Source organism: Coregonus clupeaformis, chromosome 4 (genome assembly GCF_020615455.1).
Source record: "Coregonus clupeaformis isolate EN_2021a chromosome 4, ASM2061545v1, whole genome shotgun sequence".
Lineage (NCBI taxonomy): Eukaryota > Metazoa > Chordata > Actinopteri > Salmoniformes > Salmonidae > Coregonus > Coregonus clupeaformis.
In genome coordinates, this window is record NC_059195.1 from 6,586,297 (window position 1) to 6,607,573 (window position 21,277).

General features: G+C 44.1%; 1 protein-coding gene across 2 annotated transcripts in view; it reads left to right on the forward strand.

Moving 5' to 3' along the window:
- Positions 1 to 21,277, forward strand: part of LOC121550489 (inactive dipeptidyl peptidase 10) — a 382,617-nt gene that overhangs the window by 313,475 nt on the left and 47,865 nt on the right. For both annotated transcript variants that reach the window (XM_041862762.2, XM_041862770.2), the window contains exons 6-7: positions 5,149 to 5,201; positions 5,626 to 5,707. In XM_041862762.2, the coding sequence (XP_041718696.1) occupies positions 5,149 to 5,201; positions 5,626 to 5,707 (135 nt within the window). The remainder of the gene's footprint in view (positions 1 to 5,148; positions 5,202 to 5,625; positions 5,708 to 21,277) is intronic.

Genomic DNA, 21,277 nt, shown 5'->3' on the forward strand with positions numbered 1-21,277 from the left:
ACTGAGGATATTTTAGCAGAATTCTGTATGCAGTCTCGATTTGATATTTGTCCCATTTTGTGAATTCTTGGTTGGTGAGTGGACCCCAGACCTCACAAACATAAAGGGCAATGGGTTCTATAACTGATTCAAGTATTTTTAGCCAGATCCTAATTGGTATGTCGAATTTTATGTTCCTTTTGATGGCATAGAAGGCCCTTCTTGCCTTGTCTCTCAGATCGTTCACAGCTTTGTGGAAGTTACCTGTGGTGCTGATGTTTAGGCTGAGGTACACTACCTGTCAAAAGATTTAGAACACCTACTCATTCAAGGGTTTTTCTTTATTTTTACTATTTTCTACATTGTAGAATAATAGTGAAGACATCGAAACTGTGAAATAACACAAATGGAATCATGTAGTAACCAAAAAAGTGTTAAACAAATCAAAATATATGTTATATTTGAGATTCTTCAGAGTAGCCACCCTTTGCCTTGATGACAGCTTTGCACACTATTGGCATTCTCTCAACCAGCTTCATGAGGTAGTCCCCTGGAATGCTTTTCCAACAGTCTTGAAGGAGTTCCCACATATGCTGTGCACTTGTTGGCTGCTTTTCCTTCACTCTGCGGACTGACTCATCCCAAACTGTCACAATTTGGTTGAGGTTGGTGGATTGTGGAGGCCAGGTCATCTGATGCAGCACTCTATCACTCTCCTTGCTGGTAAAATATCCCTTACACAGCCTGGAGGTGTGTTGGGTCATTGTCTTGTTGAAAAACAAATGATAGTCCCACTAAGCCCAAACCAGATGTGATGGCGTATCGCTGAAGAATGCTGTGGTAGCCATGCTGGTTAAGTGTGCTTTGAATTTGAAATAAATCACAAACCGTGTTACCAGCAAAGCATCCCCACACCATAACACCTCCTCCTCCATGCTTTACGGTGGGAAATACACATGCCGAGTTCATCCGTTCAGCTACACCGCGTCTCACAAAGACATGGCGGTTGCAACCAAAAATCTCCAAGTTGGACTCCAGACCAAAGGACACATTTCCATCGGTCTAATGTCCATTGCTCGTGTTTCTTGGCCCAAGCAAGTCTCTTATTCTTATTGGTGTCCTTTAGTAGTGTTTTCTTTGCAACAATTCGACCATGAAGGCCTGATTCACACAGTCTCCTCTGAACAGTTGATGTCGACACTTTTTTTATTGTTGTTTTATTTTTACTTTTAAAAAAATAAATAAATGCACTGTTGGTTAAGGGCTGTAAGTAAGCATTTCACTGTAATTTACATTTACATTTTAGTCATTTAGCAGACGCTCTTATCCAGAGCGACTTACATATATATATATATATATTTATTTTTTTTATACTGGCCCCCTGTGGGAATCGAACCCACAACCCTGGCGTTGCAAACGCCATGCTCTATCAACTGAGCTACATCCCTGCCGGCCATTCCCTCCCCTACCCTGGACGACGCTGGGCCAATTGTGCGCCGCCCATGAGTCTCCCGGTCGCGGCCGGCTGCGACAGAGCCTGGATTCGAACCAGGATCTCTAGTGACACAGTTAGCACTGCGATGCAGTGCCTTAGACCACTGCGCCACTCAGGAGATGTAATGCACCTGTTGTATTCGGCGCATGTGACCAATAAAATTTGATTTGATTTGATTTGATTTGAGATGTGTCTGTTACTTGAACTTTGTGAAGCATTTATTTGGACTGCAATTTCTGAGGCTAGTAACTCAAATGAACTTATCCTCTGCAGCAGAGGTAACTCTGGGTCTTCCATTGCTGTGGTGGTCCTCATGAGAGCCAGTTTCATCATAGCGCTTGATGGTTTATAGGGCTATCTTCTGTATAACCCCCTTCCTTGTCACATTAAAACTGATTGGCTCAAATGCATTAAATTAACTTTTAAGCAGGTACACCTGTTAATTGAAATGCATTCCAGGTGACTACCTCATGAAGCTGGTTGAGAGAATGCCAAGGATGTGCAAAGCTGTCATCTAGGCAAAGGGTGGCTATTTGAAGAATCTGAAATATAAAATACATTTTGATTTGTTTAACACTTTTTTGGTTACTACATGATTCCATATGTGTTATTTCATAGTTTTGATGTCTTCACTATTATTCTACAATGTAGAAAATTGTAAAAAATTAAAGAAAAACCTTTGAATGAGCAGGTGTTCCAAAAACATTGTTTTCGTTTTTTGTGTGCTCTTGGGCAATGGTGTCCAGATAGAATTTGTATTTGTGGTCCTGGCAACTGGACCTTTTTTGGAACACCATTATTTTTGTTTTACTGAGATTTACTGTCAGGGCCCAGGTCTGACAGAATCTGTGCAGGACATCTACAGTGAGGGAAAAAAGTATTTGATCCCCTGCTGATTTTGTACGTTTGCCCACTGACAAAGAAATGATCAGTCTATAATTTTAATGGTAGTTTTATTTGAACAGGGAGAGACAGAATAACAACAAAAAAATCCATGTTATAAATTGATTTGCATTTTAATGAGGGAAATAAGTATTTGACCCCCTCCCAATCAGAAACATTTCTGGCTCCCAAGTGTCTTTTATACAGGTAACGAGCTGAGATTAGAAGCAAACTCTTAAAGGGAGTGCTCCTAATCTCAGTTTGTTAATGTGTAAAAGACACCTGTCCACAGAAGCAATCAATCAATCAGATTCCAAACTCTCCACCATGGCCAAGACCAAAGAGCTCTCCAAGGATGTCAGGGACAAGATTGTAGACCTACACAAGGATGGAATGGGCTACAAGACCATCGCCAAGCAGCTTGGTGAGAAGGTGACAACAGTTGGTGTGATTATTCGCAAATGGAAGAAACACAAAATAACTGTCAATCTCCCTCGGCCCGGGGCTCCATGCAAGATCTCACCTCATGGAGTTGCAATGATCATGAGAACGGTGAGGAATCAGCCCAGAACTACACGGGATGATCTTGTCAATGATCTCAAGGCAGCTGGGACCATAGTCACCAAGAAAACAATTGGTAACACACTACGCCGTGAAGGACTGAAATACTGCAGCGCCCGCAAGGTCCCCCTGCTCAAGAAAGCACATATACAGGGCCGTCTGAAGTTTGCCAATGAACATCTGAATGATTCAGAGGAGAACTGGGTGAAAGTGTTGTGGTCAGATGAGACCAAAATGGAGCTCTTTGGCATCATCTCAACTCGCCGTGTTTGGAGGAGGAGGAATGCTGCCTATGACCCCAAGAACACCATCCCCACCGTCAAACATGGAGGTGGAAACATTATGCTTTGGGGGTGTTTTTCTGCTAAGGGGACAGGACAACTTCACCGCATCAAAGGGACGATGGACGGGCCATGTACCGTCAAATCTTGGGTGAGAACCTCCTTCCCTCAGCCAGGGCATTGAAAATGGGTCGTGGATGGGTATTCCAGCACGACAATGACCCAAAACACATGGCCAAGGCAACAAAGGAGTGGCTCAAGAATAAGCACATTAAGGTCCTGGAGTGGCCTAACCAGTCTCCAGACCTTAATCCCATAGACAATCTGTGGAGGGAGCTGAAGGTTCGAGTTGCCAAACGTCAGCCTCTGAACCTTAATGACTTGGAGAAGATCTGCAAAGAGGAGTGGAACAAAATCCCTCCTGAGATGTGTGCAAACCTGGTGGCCAACTACAAGAAACGTCTGACCAAAACAAGGGTTTTGCCACCAAGTACTTAGTCATGTTTTGCAGAGGGGTCAAATACTTATTTCCCTCATTAAAATGCAAATCAATTTATATCATTTTTGACATGCGTTTTTCTGGATTTTTTTTATTGTTATTCTGTCTCTCACTGTTCAAATAAACCTACCATTAAAATTATAGACTGATCATGTCTTTGTCAGTGGGAAAACGTACAAAATCAGCAGGGGATCAAATACATTTTTCCCTCACTGTAGGTGCCGCTGTAGGCCCTCCTTGGTTGGGGACAGAAGCACCAGATCATCAGCAAACAGTAGACATTTGACTTCAGATTCTAGTAGGGTGAGGCCAGGTGCTGCAGACTGTTCTAGTGCCCTCACCAATTCGTTGATATATATGTTGAAGAGGTTGGGGCTTAAGCTGCATCCCTGTCTCACCCCACGGCCCTGTGGAAAGAAATTTGTGTGTTTTTTGCCCATGTATACCGCACACTTGTTGTTTGTGTACATGGATTTTATAATGTTGTGTTTTTTATCCCCAACTCCACTTTCCATCAATGTGTATAGCAGACCCTCATGCCAAATTGAGTAAAAAGCTTTTTTGAAATTAGCAAAGCATGAGAAGACTTTGCCTTTGTTTTGGTTTGTTTGTTTGTCAATTAGGGTGTGCAGGGTGAATACATGGTCTGTCATACAGTTATTTGGTAAAAAGCCAATTTGACTCACTCTCTCTCTCTCAGTTTCTCTTTCTCTGTCTGTTCTCTTTCTCTGCACAGTTTGCAATGCAAATGCCATCATAGCCAGAGAACATAAAACCTGGAAAACGTACAGTTATCTGCTGAGTTTCTTATTCATTAGTGGTTCTCACTTCGGTGTCAAATATGCATTTGACACCATAATCACCCAGACACACAACCCAATTTGCAGCTTTTAACCATATAGGATTTTCAGAGAACATTGCAACATTGAGGCTGTTTTCTTCCCCGTCTACAGTCTGAATTATATGATCATGTCAGGCACAGCTTCTCTAGGGGTATATAGACAGATTTACACACACCCCAGTCAGAACCATTTGGGTGCTCTCTCTCTCTCTCTCTCTCTCTCTCTCTCTCTCTCTCTCTCTCTCTCTCTCTCTCTCTCTCTCTCTCTCTCTCTCTCTCTCTCTCTCTCTCTCTCTCTCTCTCTCTCCCCCTCCCTCCCTCCCTCCCTTCCTCATGCCTCTCTCTCTGTGTCTTTCATACTCCCGGGCTTTCAGACCTGAAGTCATGGGGGTTGCATGATCGATTTCTCAGATGGAATTAAAATGTCTCATCTCCCAACTGTCACCCATGCAAATTGCATTGTCCGCAGAATCTATCTGTGAAAACAGCTACCGGTCTATTCTGTTTGATGCCTTTCTCTGCCTGTTTTTATGATGTTGTTATCAGCCAAGCTGCCTCCGTAAATATTTCATGCAGTAATCTCCTTTTTATTTTCTCTCTTTTGTTCCAGGTTTACCGGCATTCATACATGGCCTCATATAGCATTTATAACATCCACACAAGGTATGTTTTGTTTGCTTGTTTACCATGTGCTTTGTTGGGGTCTTGATGTGTTTGTTTACTTGTCAAGACAATCTATTTTCAGGCAGTTTATTTCAGGCGTTAAGCACATTTAAATTATGATGATAAAACAATGTTGTGAAATTCATTTTTAATGTTGTGAAATTAGCTTTTAAAGTTTTTTATTGTTAATTGGAAATGCAGGCAGTCCAAGTTTTCAAATGTTAATTTGAAATGCAGGCAGTCCAAGTCTGTAGGCTGAGAGGAGTTGAGCACTGACCTTAAAACAAAATGTGTCAGCTGTGTCAGCTTTTTAAAAAACACCATGTAAAACACCTCAAAGAGGTCAAGCGATTTAATAAGCTTATTTATGTGCCCTCCACTGCTCTAGGCAGCAGTGTTACTGTTACTTAATGTTGTTTTTCAGGGAGGTATGGGAGCTGGATCCTCCAGAGGTGCTGAATTCTATTCTACAGTACGCTGCATGGGGAGTACAGGGCCAGCAACTTGTAAGTCAAAGACAAGTGGCCTATGACAACAAGTAGGCCATTCCTCCATGCAATCCTCCTATATCTCCCCATGTTACCATTTATAATGCAACGGTCATATTTGGCAATGTGATTTTTCCTGTGCCTGCAAGTAGGGCGATTAAAGTCACAACCCTTTATCACGTTGCTTTTGAATATTACTCCCAATTAGGAAGTTTGCATTTTCTGGCGTAACGGCTAAGGTATCCGGTTGATAGTCGCTACACCCAGGTTTGAGTCCTGGTCAGGGCTACCACCCAAATGTGCAATATTCTGCATTTACCCACCCCAATGTTGAAGGTAACTTACTATAGTCGTTACTTAGGCTTATGTCAGCTACTTGTTGTTATGTTTTTGGGTACAGCTTGTATACATTTAAAAGATTTTGCTTTAACAAGTGTTGCCTGTGTCCTTAAATATATGTGCAAAGGATTAGGAGCTGTTGGTATGCCAAAGATCAACAGTGTTAATAAATCTCTTTATTCTGTATTTCAAAATGCTGTTCTTACTTGGTTTGGCCTTCGGGATGATTTTCTTTCCTCTTCCTCGTGTAATTGCTTTGTTTAACTTAATTGTTCTCCTATTTAATCCCTGCATGGAGTGCATTCTGAACTTTTAATTAGAATGTGTTTTGATTTTGTTGCTGTTGAAAGCGAATCATGCTTCTCATTAAAGACGCAACAATGGACTATGACGTATTCACATTATCTCAGACAATGGCAGAATCTATGTTTTGATATACTCTGGCAGCTCCCCTGTTGTCTGCTATTACCTTGCTGTCATATTTATCTTTCTTACATGAAAATTGTTGTTTGAGTGAATTATATGTGAAGCCAGAATGTATAGATAATATCCACTCAATCTCTTGTCTTGGGTTAGAAGGTCAAACAAGTTACCTGACCTTTAAAACATTTGCATCGAAGAATTCCATTGGCCCTTTTCAGTCACAAAATTATGAGGTGCTGGTTTTTAAGTATTTTCCTGTTGTAAAGGTGAATGTGTTGCCCTTCTCGGCAATTCACTTTTAGTGGACATTCAAACATGTTGACAGCTTTCAGTCAGATTATCGAGATCATGATATTTGATAAATGATAACAATCAGTAGTGAAATACCAAGCACACCTGAAACAACCTATACTAATTTGACATTCAGTATGCCATTTAAATGTGTACCATTTCCATTTCCTCCAAGCCTGACTATTTATCTAAAATCTGCTAGTTTTGTAGTACTTTGTAGTGAAGCCCCGGAACAGGATTAACCACATTGCCCCATCACCTCTGGAAGGCTTATTTTAAGCTTTTACATACAGCTGCTGTGGTAGAAATATTTAACTCAAAAATATCTCTCAAAAAACCAGAGCTTGTGAATTCAGAATAGACTTTATTAAAGCGTAACAAAGCCGAGCTGGTCCATGGAGCAACTGCTTGCCCTGACCCGGTGCTCTCCTTTTATACACACAAATACATAGTCATGCTTATACAACCTACACAGTTACTCTATTATATGTACATGATTAACATCCTTCGGTGTCACATGTTATTTACTTACAAGAGCTACGTGCGCTTCTCTAAATGGGGCCTCTGTCACTTATCTCATTATATTGGTGGTGTTACTCAAGAAATTATACTGTATACATACGCACATTAAATAACAATCACACTCTGTATTGACTATATTCACTATCCAGGCATGCATCTGGAGTACAAAGTATCAATTATGTTCATTCTGTTTTACCCTTATCATTTCATAACACATTATAAAACATATCAATTAATACATAAACATGGTTTACACATGTCATGTCCATAACATACATTTAAGATTTTCCCAAAAGCTATCCTCCCAGGACCCTGAGCCACTATGGTTTTTCCTTGTGACTATGTGCATGTGGCTATGTGTGTCAGGTCATAAGCACAAACAAGTGATAACACTAGTTCCATTGTTACTCTAATCTCCACACAGCCAAAACGAGAAGTTTTATCTCCGTCACATGTCATTGACATACCCAGAACGGCTGCGGGGAGTTAGAGGGAACCATTCTTATCAGAAGCACAGCATTTGCACTAAATAAATGTCTCTGCTCTGTTTTAACCCTTTAATTGGTTCTTAATCCATAAGCATTTATGGCATATAGGCGTTTCATTCTACAACACATGTACTAGAAAATCATCCATACTGCTCAGACACAGTTCTGATGGTCTCACATGTGTAGGATCCCACTTCTGACACCAAATATTATGAAATTGGGTCATGTTTGATTTAAACCTGGTACTATCCATTGGGATAGTGGGCGCACTGCTATAACTAAAGTGCCAAGAAGGTTAATGTATTTGTCCGAAATCATGGGGAAACTAAAGGCAGGATCATTATGGTATCAAACAAAATCCCACCAAAAATGTGATACAATAAAGCAGTTTTTTTAACCAAGACCCCAGAACCGTATTAGTCTAATCCAGGGCAAGTGACATCCAACATGCACCTGAACTAAAACGAGAGAGATGGCCTAAATCCAACAAACAAAGCACAGCATAAGCAGGTTGATTTGGAATGCTAAATAACCCTTGCATTGTCTTAAGGTTACTTGCGTAACCCCGGTTCTCTGATAATATGAGTGAGGTATCACATATATGGGGACACGCCCTTCGAGACGGGACCACAAGGAAGCTCCAATCACACAACGTCTGTCGTAGACAGGAAGCATGGTGGATAAGAGGGAACCCCACTTCTTATAATGCACCACAATCCCACCCTGAACTGATTATCAAGCATATGTTTTCTTCCTTACACATAGCGAGAAGGGAAACGCGGTGAGATACAGTACCTCACTCATATTATCAGAGTAGAGGTATAATTGCTTACCGAGCAGTCGGTTTGCACTTCGAAATTAAGTCAGCACCATGCATATTCTTTCACTACTGTTTACAATATGGCCGTACAAATTCACCTGTTTTTCGCATACAATACAATTGGCATACATAAAATAGTGAGGTTGTTGAAAAGGCAAGAAAGATGACTTGTCTTGTCATTTAGCATTAGAAACGAGAGGTAATTACAGCTCATTGAAGGCAGTGAGGTGAAGCCAATCAGACAGATGTTGTTTTGTAGATAGATAGATATAGTGTAGATATTTTGTAGATAGATACAGTGTTTGGTAACTCACAGTCTGAACATGTCACCTGGTGTAGGGAAAGTCCACAGAGCCCTTTACGAGTGAGTGTCAAGGGGATGGCAGTGTATATATTTCCTTATGAATAATAGAACATGTGGAATCTCGAGGTGTGTATGTTCAATTATTGGAAGCTCAGAGCCACTGGACTGGTACAGAATACTTCTGAGCTTAGATGATGCTTTAGTCTTGAGTAACTAGAGGTAAGAGAGAGAACTAGTCTGTTTGGTAATGTCGCTAGTAGACCAGACACTAACTAGAGGCAAGAGAGAGAACTAGTCTGTTTGGTAACATCGCTAATAGACCAGACACTAACTAGAGGTAAGAGACAGAACTAGTCTGTTTGGTAACATCGCTAATAGACCAGACACTAACTAGAGGTAAGAGACAGAACTAGTCTTTTTGGTAACATCGCTATTAGACCAGACACTAACTAGAGGTAAGAGACAGAACTAGTCTGTTTGGTAACATCGCTAATAGACCAGACACTAACTAGAGGCATGAGACAGAACTAGTCTGTTTGGTAGCATCGCTAATAGACCAGACACTAACTAGAGGTAAGAGACAGAACTAGTCTGTTTGGTAGCATCGCTAATAGACCAGACACTAACTAAAGTCTATTAATCTAAAGTGGAAGTTGGGAGAGTTATATTTGAGTGTTTCAGTGAAACGTGAGGGAGGCCCCGCTCTCTCGCTTTCCCAGATGCTTAGTTTATTTCATTCCGATCTTCTTTCCATTATTGTAGTCTATTCTGTAGCCTGTCAACTATGTGTCTGTCTATCCCTGTTCTCTCCTCTCCGCACAGGCCATACAAACGCTTCACACAGCGTGGCTGCTGCCACTCTAATCTGGTGGTCCCTGCGCGCACAACCCACGTGGAGTTCCAGGTCTCCGGTAGCCTCTGGAACTGCCGTTCTGCGGCCAACAAGGCAGAGTTCATCTCAGCCTATGCCACCCTCCAGTCCCTCGACTTCTTGGCGCTGACGGAAACATGGATTACCATAGAAAACACTGCTACTCCTACTGCTCTTTCCTTGTCTGATCATTTGTTCTCGCATACCCCGAGAGCATCTGGTCAGTGCGGCGGTGGCACAGGAATCCTCATCTCTCCCAAGTGGACATTCTCTCTTTTCCCCCTGACCCATCTGTCTATCTCCTCATTTGAATTCCATACTGTCAGAGTCACTAGCCCATTCAAGCTTAACATCCTTGTCATTTATCGCCCTCCAGGTTCCCTTGAAGAGTTCATCAATGGGCCTGATGCCTTGATAAGTTCCTTTCCTGAGGATGTCTCACCCTTCACAGTTCTGGGTGACTTTAACCTCCCTACGTCTGCCTTTGACTCATTTCTCTCTGCCTCCTTCTTTCCACTCCTTTCCTCTTTTGACCTCACCCTCACACCGTCCCCCCCACTACTCACAAGGCAGGCAATACGCTTGACCTCATCTTTACTAGATGCTGTTATTCTACTAATCTCACTGCAACTCCCCTCCAAGTCTCTGACCACTACTTCGTATCATTTTCTCTCTCGCTCTCCTCCAACACTACTCACTCTGCCCCTACTCAGATGGTAATATGCCGTCGCAACCTTCGCTCTCTCTCGCCCGCTACTCTCTCCTCTTCCATCCTATCATCTCTTCTCTCTGCTAAATCCTTCTCCCTCCTATCTCCTGATTCTGCCTCCTCAACCCTCCTCTCCTCCCTCTCTGAATCTTTTGACTCTCTATGTCCCCTATCCTCCCGGCCGGCTCGGTCCTCCCCTCCTGCTCCGTGGCTTGACGATTCATTGCGAGCTCACAGAACAGGGCTCCGGGCAGCCGAGCGGAAATGGAGGAAAACTAGACTCCCTGCGGACCTGTCATCTTTCCACTCCCTCTTCTCTACATTCTCTTCCTCCGTTTCTGCTGCTAAAGCCATTTTCTACCACTCTACATTTCAAGCCTCTGCCTCTAACCCTAGGAAGCTCTTTACCACCTTCTCCTCCCTGCTGAATCCTCCTCCTCCTCCCCCTCCCTCCTCCCTCTCTGTGGATGACTTCAACTTCGATCCTCATTTATTAAGTCAAATGACACCGCTGGTCCTGCTCTCACTGTCCTACCCTATGCTTTGACTTTTTTCTCCCCTCTCTCTCCAGATGAAATCTTGCGACTTGTAACAGCCGGCCGCCCAACAACCTGCCCGCTTGACCCTATCCTCTCCTCTCTTCTCCAGACCATTTCCGGAGACCTTCTCCCTTACCTCACCTCGCTTATCAACTCATCCTTGTCCGCTGGCTATGTCCCTTCCATCTTCAAGAAAACGAGAGTTGCACCCCTCCTCAAAAAACCTACACTCGATCCCTCCGATGTCAACAACTACAGACCAGTATCCCTTCTTTCTTTTCTCTCCAAAACTCTTGAGCGTGCCGTCTATAGCCAACTCTCCTGCTATCTCTCTCAGAATGACCTTCTTGATCCAAACCAGTCAGGTTTCAAGACTGGTCATTCAACTGAGACTGCTCTTCTCTGTGTCACGGAGGCTCTCCGCACTGCTAAAGCTAACTCTCTCTCCTCTGCTCTCATCCTTCTAGACCTCTCTGCTGCCTTTGATACTGTGAACCATCATATCCTCCTCTCCACCCTCTCAGAGTTGGGCATATCCGGCGCGGCTCACTCTTGGATTGCGTCCTACCTGACAGGTCGCTCCTACCAGGTGGCGTGGCGAGAATCTGTCTCCGCACCACGTGCTCTCACCACTGGTGTCCCCCAGGGCTCAGTTCTAGGCCCTCTCCTATTCTCTCTATACACCAAGTCACTTGGCTCTGTCATGTCCTCACATGGTCTCTCCTATCATTGCTACACAGACAACACACAATTCATCTTCTCCTTTCCCCCTTCTGATAACCAGGTGGCGAATCGCATCTCTGCATGTCTGGCAGACATACAGTGGGGAGAACAAGTATTTGATACACTGCCGATTTTGCAGGTTTTCCTACTTACAAAGCATGTAGAGGTCTGTAATTTTTATCATAGGTACACTTCAACTGTGAGAGACGGAATCTAAAACAAAAGTCTAGAAAATCACATTGTATGATTTTTAAGTAATTCATTTGCATGTTATTGTATTTGATACATCAGAAAAGCAGAACTTGGTACAGAAACCTTTGTTTGCAATTACAGAGATCATACCTTTCCTGAAGGTCTTGACCAGGTTTGCACACACTGCAGCAGGGATTTTGGCCCACTCCTCCATACAGACCTTCTCCAGATCATTCAGGTTTCGGGGCTGTCGCTGGGCAATACAGACTTTCAGCTCCCTCCAAAGATTTTCTAATGGGTTCAGGTCTGGAGACTGGCTAGGCCACTCCAGGACCTTGAGATGCTTCTTATGGAGCCACTCCTTAGTTGCCCTGGCTGTGTGTTTCGAGTCGTTGTCATGCTGGAAGACCCATCTTCAATGCTCTTACTGAGGGAAGGAGGTTGTTGGCTAAGATCTCGCGATACATGGCCCCATGCATCCTCCCCTCAATATGGTGGAGCTCTATTTTTGGCTCATCAGACCACATTACTTTCTCCCATTCCTCCTCTGGATCATCCAGATGGTCATTGGCAAACTTCAGACGGGCCTGGACATGCGCTGGCTTGAGCAGGGGGACCTTGCATGCGCTGCAGGATTTTAATCCATGACGGCGTAGTGTGTTACTAATGGTTTTCTTTGAGACTGTGGTCCCAGCTCTCTTCAGGTCATTGACCAGGTCCTGCCGTGTAGTTCTGGGCTGATCCCTCACCTTCCTTGTGATCATTGATGCCCCACGAGGTGAGATCTTGCATGGAGCCCCAGACTGAGGGTGATTGACCGTCATCTTGAACTTCTTCCATTTTCTAATAATTGCGCCAACAGTTGTTGCCTTCTCACCAAGCTGCTTGCCTATTGTCCTGTAGCCCATCCCAGCCTTGTGCAGGTCTACAAATGTATCCCTGATGTCCTTACACAGCTCTCTGGTCTTGGCCATTGTGGAGAGGTTGGAGTCTGTTTGATTGAGTGTGTGGACAGGTGTCTTTTATACAGGTAACGAGTTCAAACAGGTGCAGTTAATACAGGTAATGAGTGGAGAACAGGAGGGCTTCTTAAAGAAAAACTAACAGGTCTGTGAGAGCCGGAATACTTACTGGTTGGTAGGTGATCAAATACTTATGTCATGCAATAAAATGCAAATTAATTACTTAAAAATCATACAATGTGATTTTCTGGATTTTAGTTTTAGATACCGTCTCTCACAGTTGAAGTGTACCTATGATAAAAATTACAGACCACTACATGCTTTGTAAGTAGGAAAACCTGCAAAATCGGCAGTGTATCAAATAGTTGTTCTCCCCACTGTATCAGTGTGGATGTGGGATCACCACCTCAAGCTGAACCTCGGCAAGACGGAGCTGCTCTTCCTCCCGGGGAAGGACTGCCCGCTCCATGATCTCGCCATCACGGTTGACAACTCCGTTGTGTCCTCCTCCAGAGTGCAAAGTACCTTGGCGTGACCCTGGACAACACCTCTTTCTCCGCTAACATCAAAGCGGTGACCCGATCCTGTAGGTTCATGCTGTACAACATTTGCAGAGTATGACCCTACCTTACACAGGAAGCGGCACAGGTCCTAATCCAGGCACTTGTCATCTTCCGTATGGATTACTGCAACTCGCTGTTGGCTGGGCTCCCTGCCTGTGCCATTAAACCCCTACATCTCATCCAGAACGCTGCAGCCCGTCTGGTGTTCAACCTTCCCAAGTTCTCTCACGTCACCCCGCTCCTCCGCACACTCCACTGGCTTCCAGTTGAAGCTCCATGGTGCTTGCCTACGGAGCTGTGAGGGGAACGGCACCTCCTTACCTTCAGGTTCTGATCAGTCCCTACACCCAAACGAGGGCATTGCATTCTTCCACCTCTGGCCTGCTGGTCCCCCTACCTCTGCGGAAGAACAGTTCCCGCTCAGCCCAGTCAAAACTGTTCGCTGCTCTGGCAACCCAATGGTGGAACAAGCTCCCTCACGACGCCAGGACAGCGGAGTCACTGACCACCTTCCGGAGACACTTGAAACCCTACCACTTTAAGGAATACCTGGGATAGTATACAAGTAATCCTTCTACCCCCCCCCCCCCACACTCAAAAAATTACAATAAAAAAAATGTGTAAAGTGGTTGTCCCACTGGCTATCATAAGGTGAATGCACCAATTTGTAAGTCGCTCTGGATAAGAGCGTCTGCTAAATGACTTAAATGTAAATGTAATGTAAATGTAACGGGTTACTCAAGTAACCTTAAGTTCTCTTTTAGACTCATCCATCAGAGGCCCCAAACTAAGGGACATATGAGCAGAGCAGGTGGTAGCTCTCCTGTCAAGCCCAACTCCGTCCAAACAGATGGGAAAACGCAAAAATTGATCCAAACTTAACCCCTTAAACAGATGGGAATTGGCCCATATGGAAAAAGCTAAATTGAAATGTTTCTTACAGAAGAAATATGGAAATGCATAACCTTGGTAGCAATTAAAAGGGAACAGTTTGGAGATTATGGGATAATTATTAGACTAAAGGTGAGGACACAACAGTTCACATTTTATTTAACTAGGCAAGTCAGTTAAGAACAAATTCTTATTTACAATGACGGCCTACATCGACCAAACTCAGATGACACTGGGCCAATTGTGCGCCGCCCTTTGGGACTCCCAATCACGGCCGGTTGTGATACAGCCTGGAATCGAACCAGGGGGTCTGTAGTGACGCCTCAAGCACTGAGATGCAGTGCCTTAGACCGCTGCACCACTCGTGAGCCCTGACACAAGATTGAATCAAAACATTATTGTCACGCCCTGGCTCTGGGGACTATGTTATGTTGAGCCAGGGTGTGTAAGTCTATGTTTTGTATATCTATGTTGGCCTGAGTGACTCCCAATCAGAGGCAACGAGTGTCAGCTGGTTGTCTCTGATTGGGAGCCATATTTAACTATCGGTCTTTTCACTTTGTGTTGTGGTTTCTTGTTCCTTTTGATTTGTGTGTATCGAAGGACTTCACGTTTTGTTCGTTGTTTTGATCAGGTGATCTGTTTAATAAATAATATGTACGCATTCAACGCTGCGCATTGGTCCTCCTCCTTAAGCGAACGTGACAGAAGAAACCACCAAAAATGGACTAAGCAGCGTGAAGAGGAGAGAGGAAGGACCTGGGATCAGGGGAGTAGGAGTTTCGGCTGGGCCACGCTAAGTGAAGAGGAGAGAGGCTGGTCTATGAAGCAATGGATCGAGAGTCTGGCGAGAGCTAGGGAGGCCTGGTCCACGGGGGAGGAGAGAACCCCAGAAAATGTTTAGGGGGGCTCACGACGTGGACGACGGGGCAGCAGGAGGCCGCGATGGAGCGGTCCAGCGGGTGTGAAGAGGAGGCCGCCAGGTTAAGGGGGCCACTGGTCACAGAGGAGAGGGAAAGTGTGGAGGCACGGCGAGAGGTACTGGGGTGTATTACCAGTCCGGTCCGGCCCGTTCCTGATCCCTGCATAGGGCCAGTGGCGTGTCTCCCCAGTACGGTTCGGCCTGTTCCTGCCTCTCGTACCAAGTCGGTGGTGCGCGTCGCCAGCCCGGTCCGGCCCATTCCTGCTCTCCGCACCAAGTCTGTGGTGCGCGTCGCCAGCCCAGTCCGGCCCATCCAAGCTTCCCGCACCAAGCCAGTGGTGTGCGTCGTCAGTCCGCACGGCCCGTTCCTGCTCTCCGCACCAAGTCTGTGGTGCGCGTCGCCAGCCCAGTCCGGCCCATCCAAGCTTCCCGCACCAAGCCAGTGGTGTGCGTCGTCAGTCCGGCACGGCCCGTGCCTGTTCTCCGCACCAAGTCTATGGTGCGTTTCGTCAGCCCTGTCCGGCCCGTTCCTGCTCTCCGCACCAAGTCTGTGGTGCGTTTCGTCAGCCCGGTCCGGCCCGTTCCTCCTCCACGCATCAAGCCAGGGGTGTGCGTCGTCAGTCCAGCACAACCCGTGCCTGGGTCTGTCCGGGCCGGATCCGCCGCCAGGCGAGTGCCCACCGGTCCCTCCCCTGTTGTGGTTGTTTGGCGCGGCCGGAGTCCGCGCCTTTGGGGGGGGGTACTGTCACGCCCTGGCTCTGGGGACTATGTTATGTTGAGCCAGGGTGTGTAAGTCTATGTTTTGTATATCTATGTTGGCCTGAGTGACTCCCAATCAGAGGCAACGAGTGTCAGCTGGTTGTCTCTGATTGGGAGCCATATTTAACTATCGGTCTTTTCACTTTGTGTTGTGGTTTCTTGTTCCTTTTGGTTTGTGTGTATCGAAGGACTTCACGTTTCGTTCGTTGTTTTGATCGGGTGATCTGTTTAATAAATAATATGTACGCATTCAACGATGCGCATTGGTCCTCCTCCTTAAGCGAACGTGCCAATTATACTGTTGATTTTATGTGCATTTTACATTTACTGTACTTTTCGCCGCATTGGTTGATAACGAAATCTGAAAATACTCTGGATACATTCAGTTACATAAGAATATTATTGGATAATTTGGGGTAGGGTGCAACATAAGACAATACAATGACAAGGGTCTCTGTTGTATCCAGGCGTCTTGCCAAGGGCACAGAACTACATTGCTATGAGCAAAAGAGGCGACTCCTCTGGCACGCCACAGGTCTAACTGGTGTTTCCAAGTGGCCACACACCTCTCCAAAGTGTGCACAGTTCTTAAGCAATTTCAATGCACTTTTATGACTCAAACAAGAGTCTTCAACTATAAGGCGCTTTTTTTTAGGTCTCCTAACTGTGCCATTGAGGAACTAGAGCAAGCACACTTTTACTTGTTTTGTGTGGAATTTTGGTTCATATATATTGGAGTCAGATGCGTGGTCCGCTGCAAATTCTCTTCACAATATAACAAACTCATTCTGTTCAGGACAACCCAGGGTATAATGCCATGTCATCTTGTAACTAACTGTACATCAAACATAGTGATCATAAACTTTGACACTATATATTACATTCATTTTATGATATAGAAATGTTAAGTGCACATTTGGATGTTTAGCTTGTTTGTATGACATTAAAGTGGTATTTATTATAATCCTCAACGTCTCATCTTTCAAAAATCGAATCAAATCCAATTTTATTTGTCACATGCGCCGAATACAACAGGTGTAGTCATTACCGTGAAATACTTACTTATGAGCCCTTAACCAACAATGCAGATTTGTAAAAAAATAAGTAAAAAACCTTTGCTAAATAAATTAACGGATAATCGAGTCCTCTTAATTTACAGCATTTCCCTTACTCAGACAAAAACAATTACAAAGGTTGCCCAATTAGAGGGATGGGGTCAACTTCTTGTCGCGCGTGGTGCTCAACTTCAGAACAGCTGTCAGTCAAAACCCATACAGAGTTGTGAAGTAGAGACCCTGAGCTCTGACTTCATGTATAGGATGTTACTATACAGCCACTGCGTTCCAATTTAGGTGCTTATCAGTGTCCAAATCTGCCATTTTCAACCGATATACGGGTATGCATTTAAAGGCCTACAGATGGAATCCGCAGTAGTGGGAAACAGCGCCACTGTCCTCCCCATGGCCATTGTTATTGTATTTGTTTTGTTGACAAGTAGTGGTCACTGGGGAAGCGTTGCGCATCAAGAAAAAAAAGCAGTACATATGCTGCTGTTCAATCACTTGTCCAATGATGTCATTGTTTGCAGTAACTTCTTTGTTGTTGTAATATCGCAAACGGATATGACAGTTTCACCATTAAGGATTCCAGCTTTAAATGGATACTTTTGGATTTTGGCAATGAAGCGCTTTATCTACTTCCCCAGAGTCAGATGAACTCATGGATACCATTTTTATATATCTGCGTCCAGTATGAAGGAAGGTAGAGGTAGTTTCATGAGCCAATGTTAACTAGCATTAGCACAATGACTAAGTTAGTGCAAGTTAGCAATTGTGGCACGCAAGATAGAAACCTCCTTCCGACTGAACGCAGAGACATAAAAATGGTATCCACGAGTTCATCTGACTCTGGGGAAGTAGATAAAGGGCCTCATTGCCAAAATCCCAAACTATCCCTTTAAGGAGGCCCCCCTTTCCTAGGAAAAAGGGGAGCGTGGGTGGAAACCAAAATTGCCTGGATCCCGTCCAGGAAAGGGGTGCCTCCTTAAAAGGATAGTTTGGGATTTTGGCAATGAGGCCCTTTATCTACTTCCCCAGAGTCAGATGAACTTTTTTATGGCTCTGACACCAGGCACAAGGTAGGGTTTGATACATATTGAGAAGAGACCCAGGCAAGCTGCTGGCAAAAGCAAAATGATAGTGCAAGTGGCGCACATATGTGACTCATTTGAGGAAACTAGGGGTATGTCACTACTTCACAGGAAAGCCATTTGAACATAAACTTTTTTGGCAGAAATGCCATCTGGAACATGCAAACTTTCATGTGCCTTAATAACAAACGTTTATGACATGTGTAAATACAAATAAAATTGTTAAATTACGAGCATAATTGGTTTAGCCACAGAAAAAGACAGGAACCTTCCCGCTAGCCATGATTGACTGTGATAATGGGTGGGTTGGACATGCCGAGAGACGAGTTCCGATTGGTCTGCCATGTAGCAGGCTTCTGTCTATAACATGAGCTGGTCAGTATGTGTAGGTAATCCTTTCTAATATGGCTTTTTTGAAAGATATCACGTAGTAGAACTGCAAAGGTGTGGCTCTCCACTTTCTGGAGGACCGAGTTTTGAAATCAGTGGAATGCATGGTGGAATTAGAGTATGATAGCTAAGGAGATCAAGAAAAGAAAACACACAGAACACCTGTCTCCGGATTACATCTTCAAACTAAGGCACCCATGGCATCCATGACAGAGAGGGAGAAACGTCCATCCATGTACAGTGGCTTGCAAAAGTATACACCCCCTTGGCATTTTTCCTATTTTGTTGCCTTACAACCTGGAATTAAAATGGATTTTTGAGGGGTTTGTATCATTTGATTTACACAACATGCCTACCACTTTGAAGATGTAAAATATTTTTTATTGTGAAACAAACAAGAAATAAGACAAAAAAACAGAAAACTTGTGCATAACTATTCACCCCTGGTCATCCCTACTGCCTCTGATCTGGCAGACTCACTAAACACAAATGCTTGGTTTGTAAATTAATTCTGAGTGTTGGAGTGTCCCCCTGGCTATTGATAAATAAATACAAAACTAAAATGGTGCCGTCTGGTTTGCTTAATATAAGGAATTAGAAATGATTTATACATTTACTTTTACTTTTGATACTAAAGTATATTTAAAACCAAATACTTTTAGACTTTTACACAAATAGTATTTTACTGGGTGACTTTCACTTTTACTTGAGTAATTTTCTATTAAGGTATCTTTACTTTTACTCAAGGATGACAAATGGGTACTTTTTCCACCAATGATGACAAAGCAAAAACAGGTTTTTAGACATTTTTGCAAATGTATCATTTAAAACCCCCGGAAATATCACATTTACATAAGTATTCAGACCCTTTACTCAGTACTTTGTCGAAGCACTTTTGACAGCGGTTACAGCCTCGAGTCTTCTTGGTATGATGCTACAAGCTGAGCATACCTGTATTTGGGGAGTTTCTCCCATTCTTCTCTTCAGATCCTCTCAAGCTCTGTCAGGTTGGATGGGGAACGTCGCTGCACAGCTATTTTCAGGTGTCTCCAGAGATGTTAGATCGTGTTCAAGTCCGGGCTCTGGCTTGGCCACTCAAGGACATTCAGAGACTTGTCCCGAAGCCACTCCTGCATTGTCTTGGCTGTGTGCTTAGGGTCATCCCAGTCTGAGGTCCTGAGCGCTCTGGAGCAGGTTTTAATCAAGGATCTCTCTGTACTTTGCTCCATTCATCTTTCCCTCGATCCTGACTAGTCTCCCAGTCCCTGCCGCTGAAAAACATCCCCACAGCATGATGCTGCCACCACCATGCTTCACCGTAGGGATGGTGCCAGCTTTCCTCCAGACGTGACGCTTGGTATTCAGGCCAAAGAGTTCAATCTTGGTTTCGTCAGACCAGAGAATCTTGTTTCTCATGGTTTGAGAGTCTTTAGGTGCCTTTTGGCAAACTCCAAGCGGGCTGTCATGTGCCTTTTACTGAGGAGTGGCTTCTGTCTGGCCACTCTAACATAAAAGGCCTGATTGGTAAATGCTGCAGAGATGGTTGTCCTTCTGGAAGGTTCTCCCATCACCACAGAGGAACTCTGGAGCTCTGTCAGAGTGACCATCAGGTTCTTGGTCACCTCCCTGACCAAGGCCCTTCTCCCCCGATTGCTCAGTTTGGCCGGGCGGCCAGCGCCAGGAAGAGTCTTGGTGGTTCCAAACTTCTTCCATTTAAGAATGATGGAGGCCACTGTGTTCTTGGGGACCTTCAATGCTGCAGAAATGTTTTGGTACCATTCCCCAGATCTGTGCCTCGACACAATTCTGTCTCGGAGCGCTACGGACAATTCCTTCGACCTGATGGCTTGGTTTTTGCTCTGACATGCACTGTCAACTGTGGGACCTTAAATAGACAGGTGTGCCTTTCCAAATCATGTCCAATCAATTGAATTTACCACAGGTGGACTCCAATCAAGTTGTAGAATCATCTCAAGGATGATCAATGGAAACAGGATGCATCTGAGCTCAATTTCTAGTATCATAGCAAAGGGTCAGAATGTTTATGTAAATAAGGTGTTTCTGTTTATATACATATATATATATATATATATATATATATATATATATATATATACAGTGGGGAAAAAATGTATTTAGTCAGCCACCAATTGTGCAAGTTCTCCCACTTAAAAATATGAGAGAGGCCTGTAATTTTCATCATAGGTACACGTCAACTATGACAGACAAATTGAGAAAAACAAATCCAGAAAATCACATTGTAGGATTTTTAATGAATTTCTTTGCAAATTATGGTGGAAAATAAGTATTTGGTCACCTACAAACAAGCAAGATTTCTGGCTCTCACAGACCTGTAACTTCTTCTTTAAGATGCTCCTCTGTCCTCCACTCGTTACCTGTATTAATGGCACCTGTTTGAACTTGTTATCAGTATAAAAGACACCTGTCCACAACCTCAAACAGTCACACTCCAAACTCCACTAAGGCCAAGACCAAAGAGCTGTCAAAGGACACCAGAAACAAAATTGTAGACCTTTACCAGGCTGGGAAGACTGAATCTGCAATAGGTAAGCAGCTTGGTTTGAAGAAATCAACTGTGGGAGCAATTATTAGGAAATGGAAGACATACAAGACCACTGATAATCTCCCTCGATCTGGGGCTCCACGCAAGATCTCACCCTGTGGGGTCAAAATGATCACAAGAACGGTGAGCAAAAATCCCAGAACCACA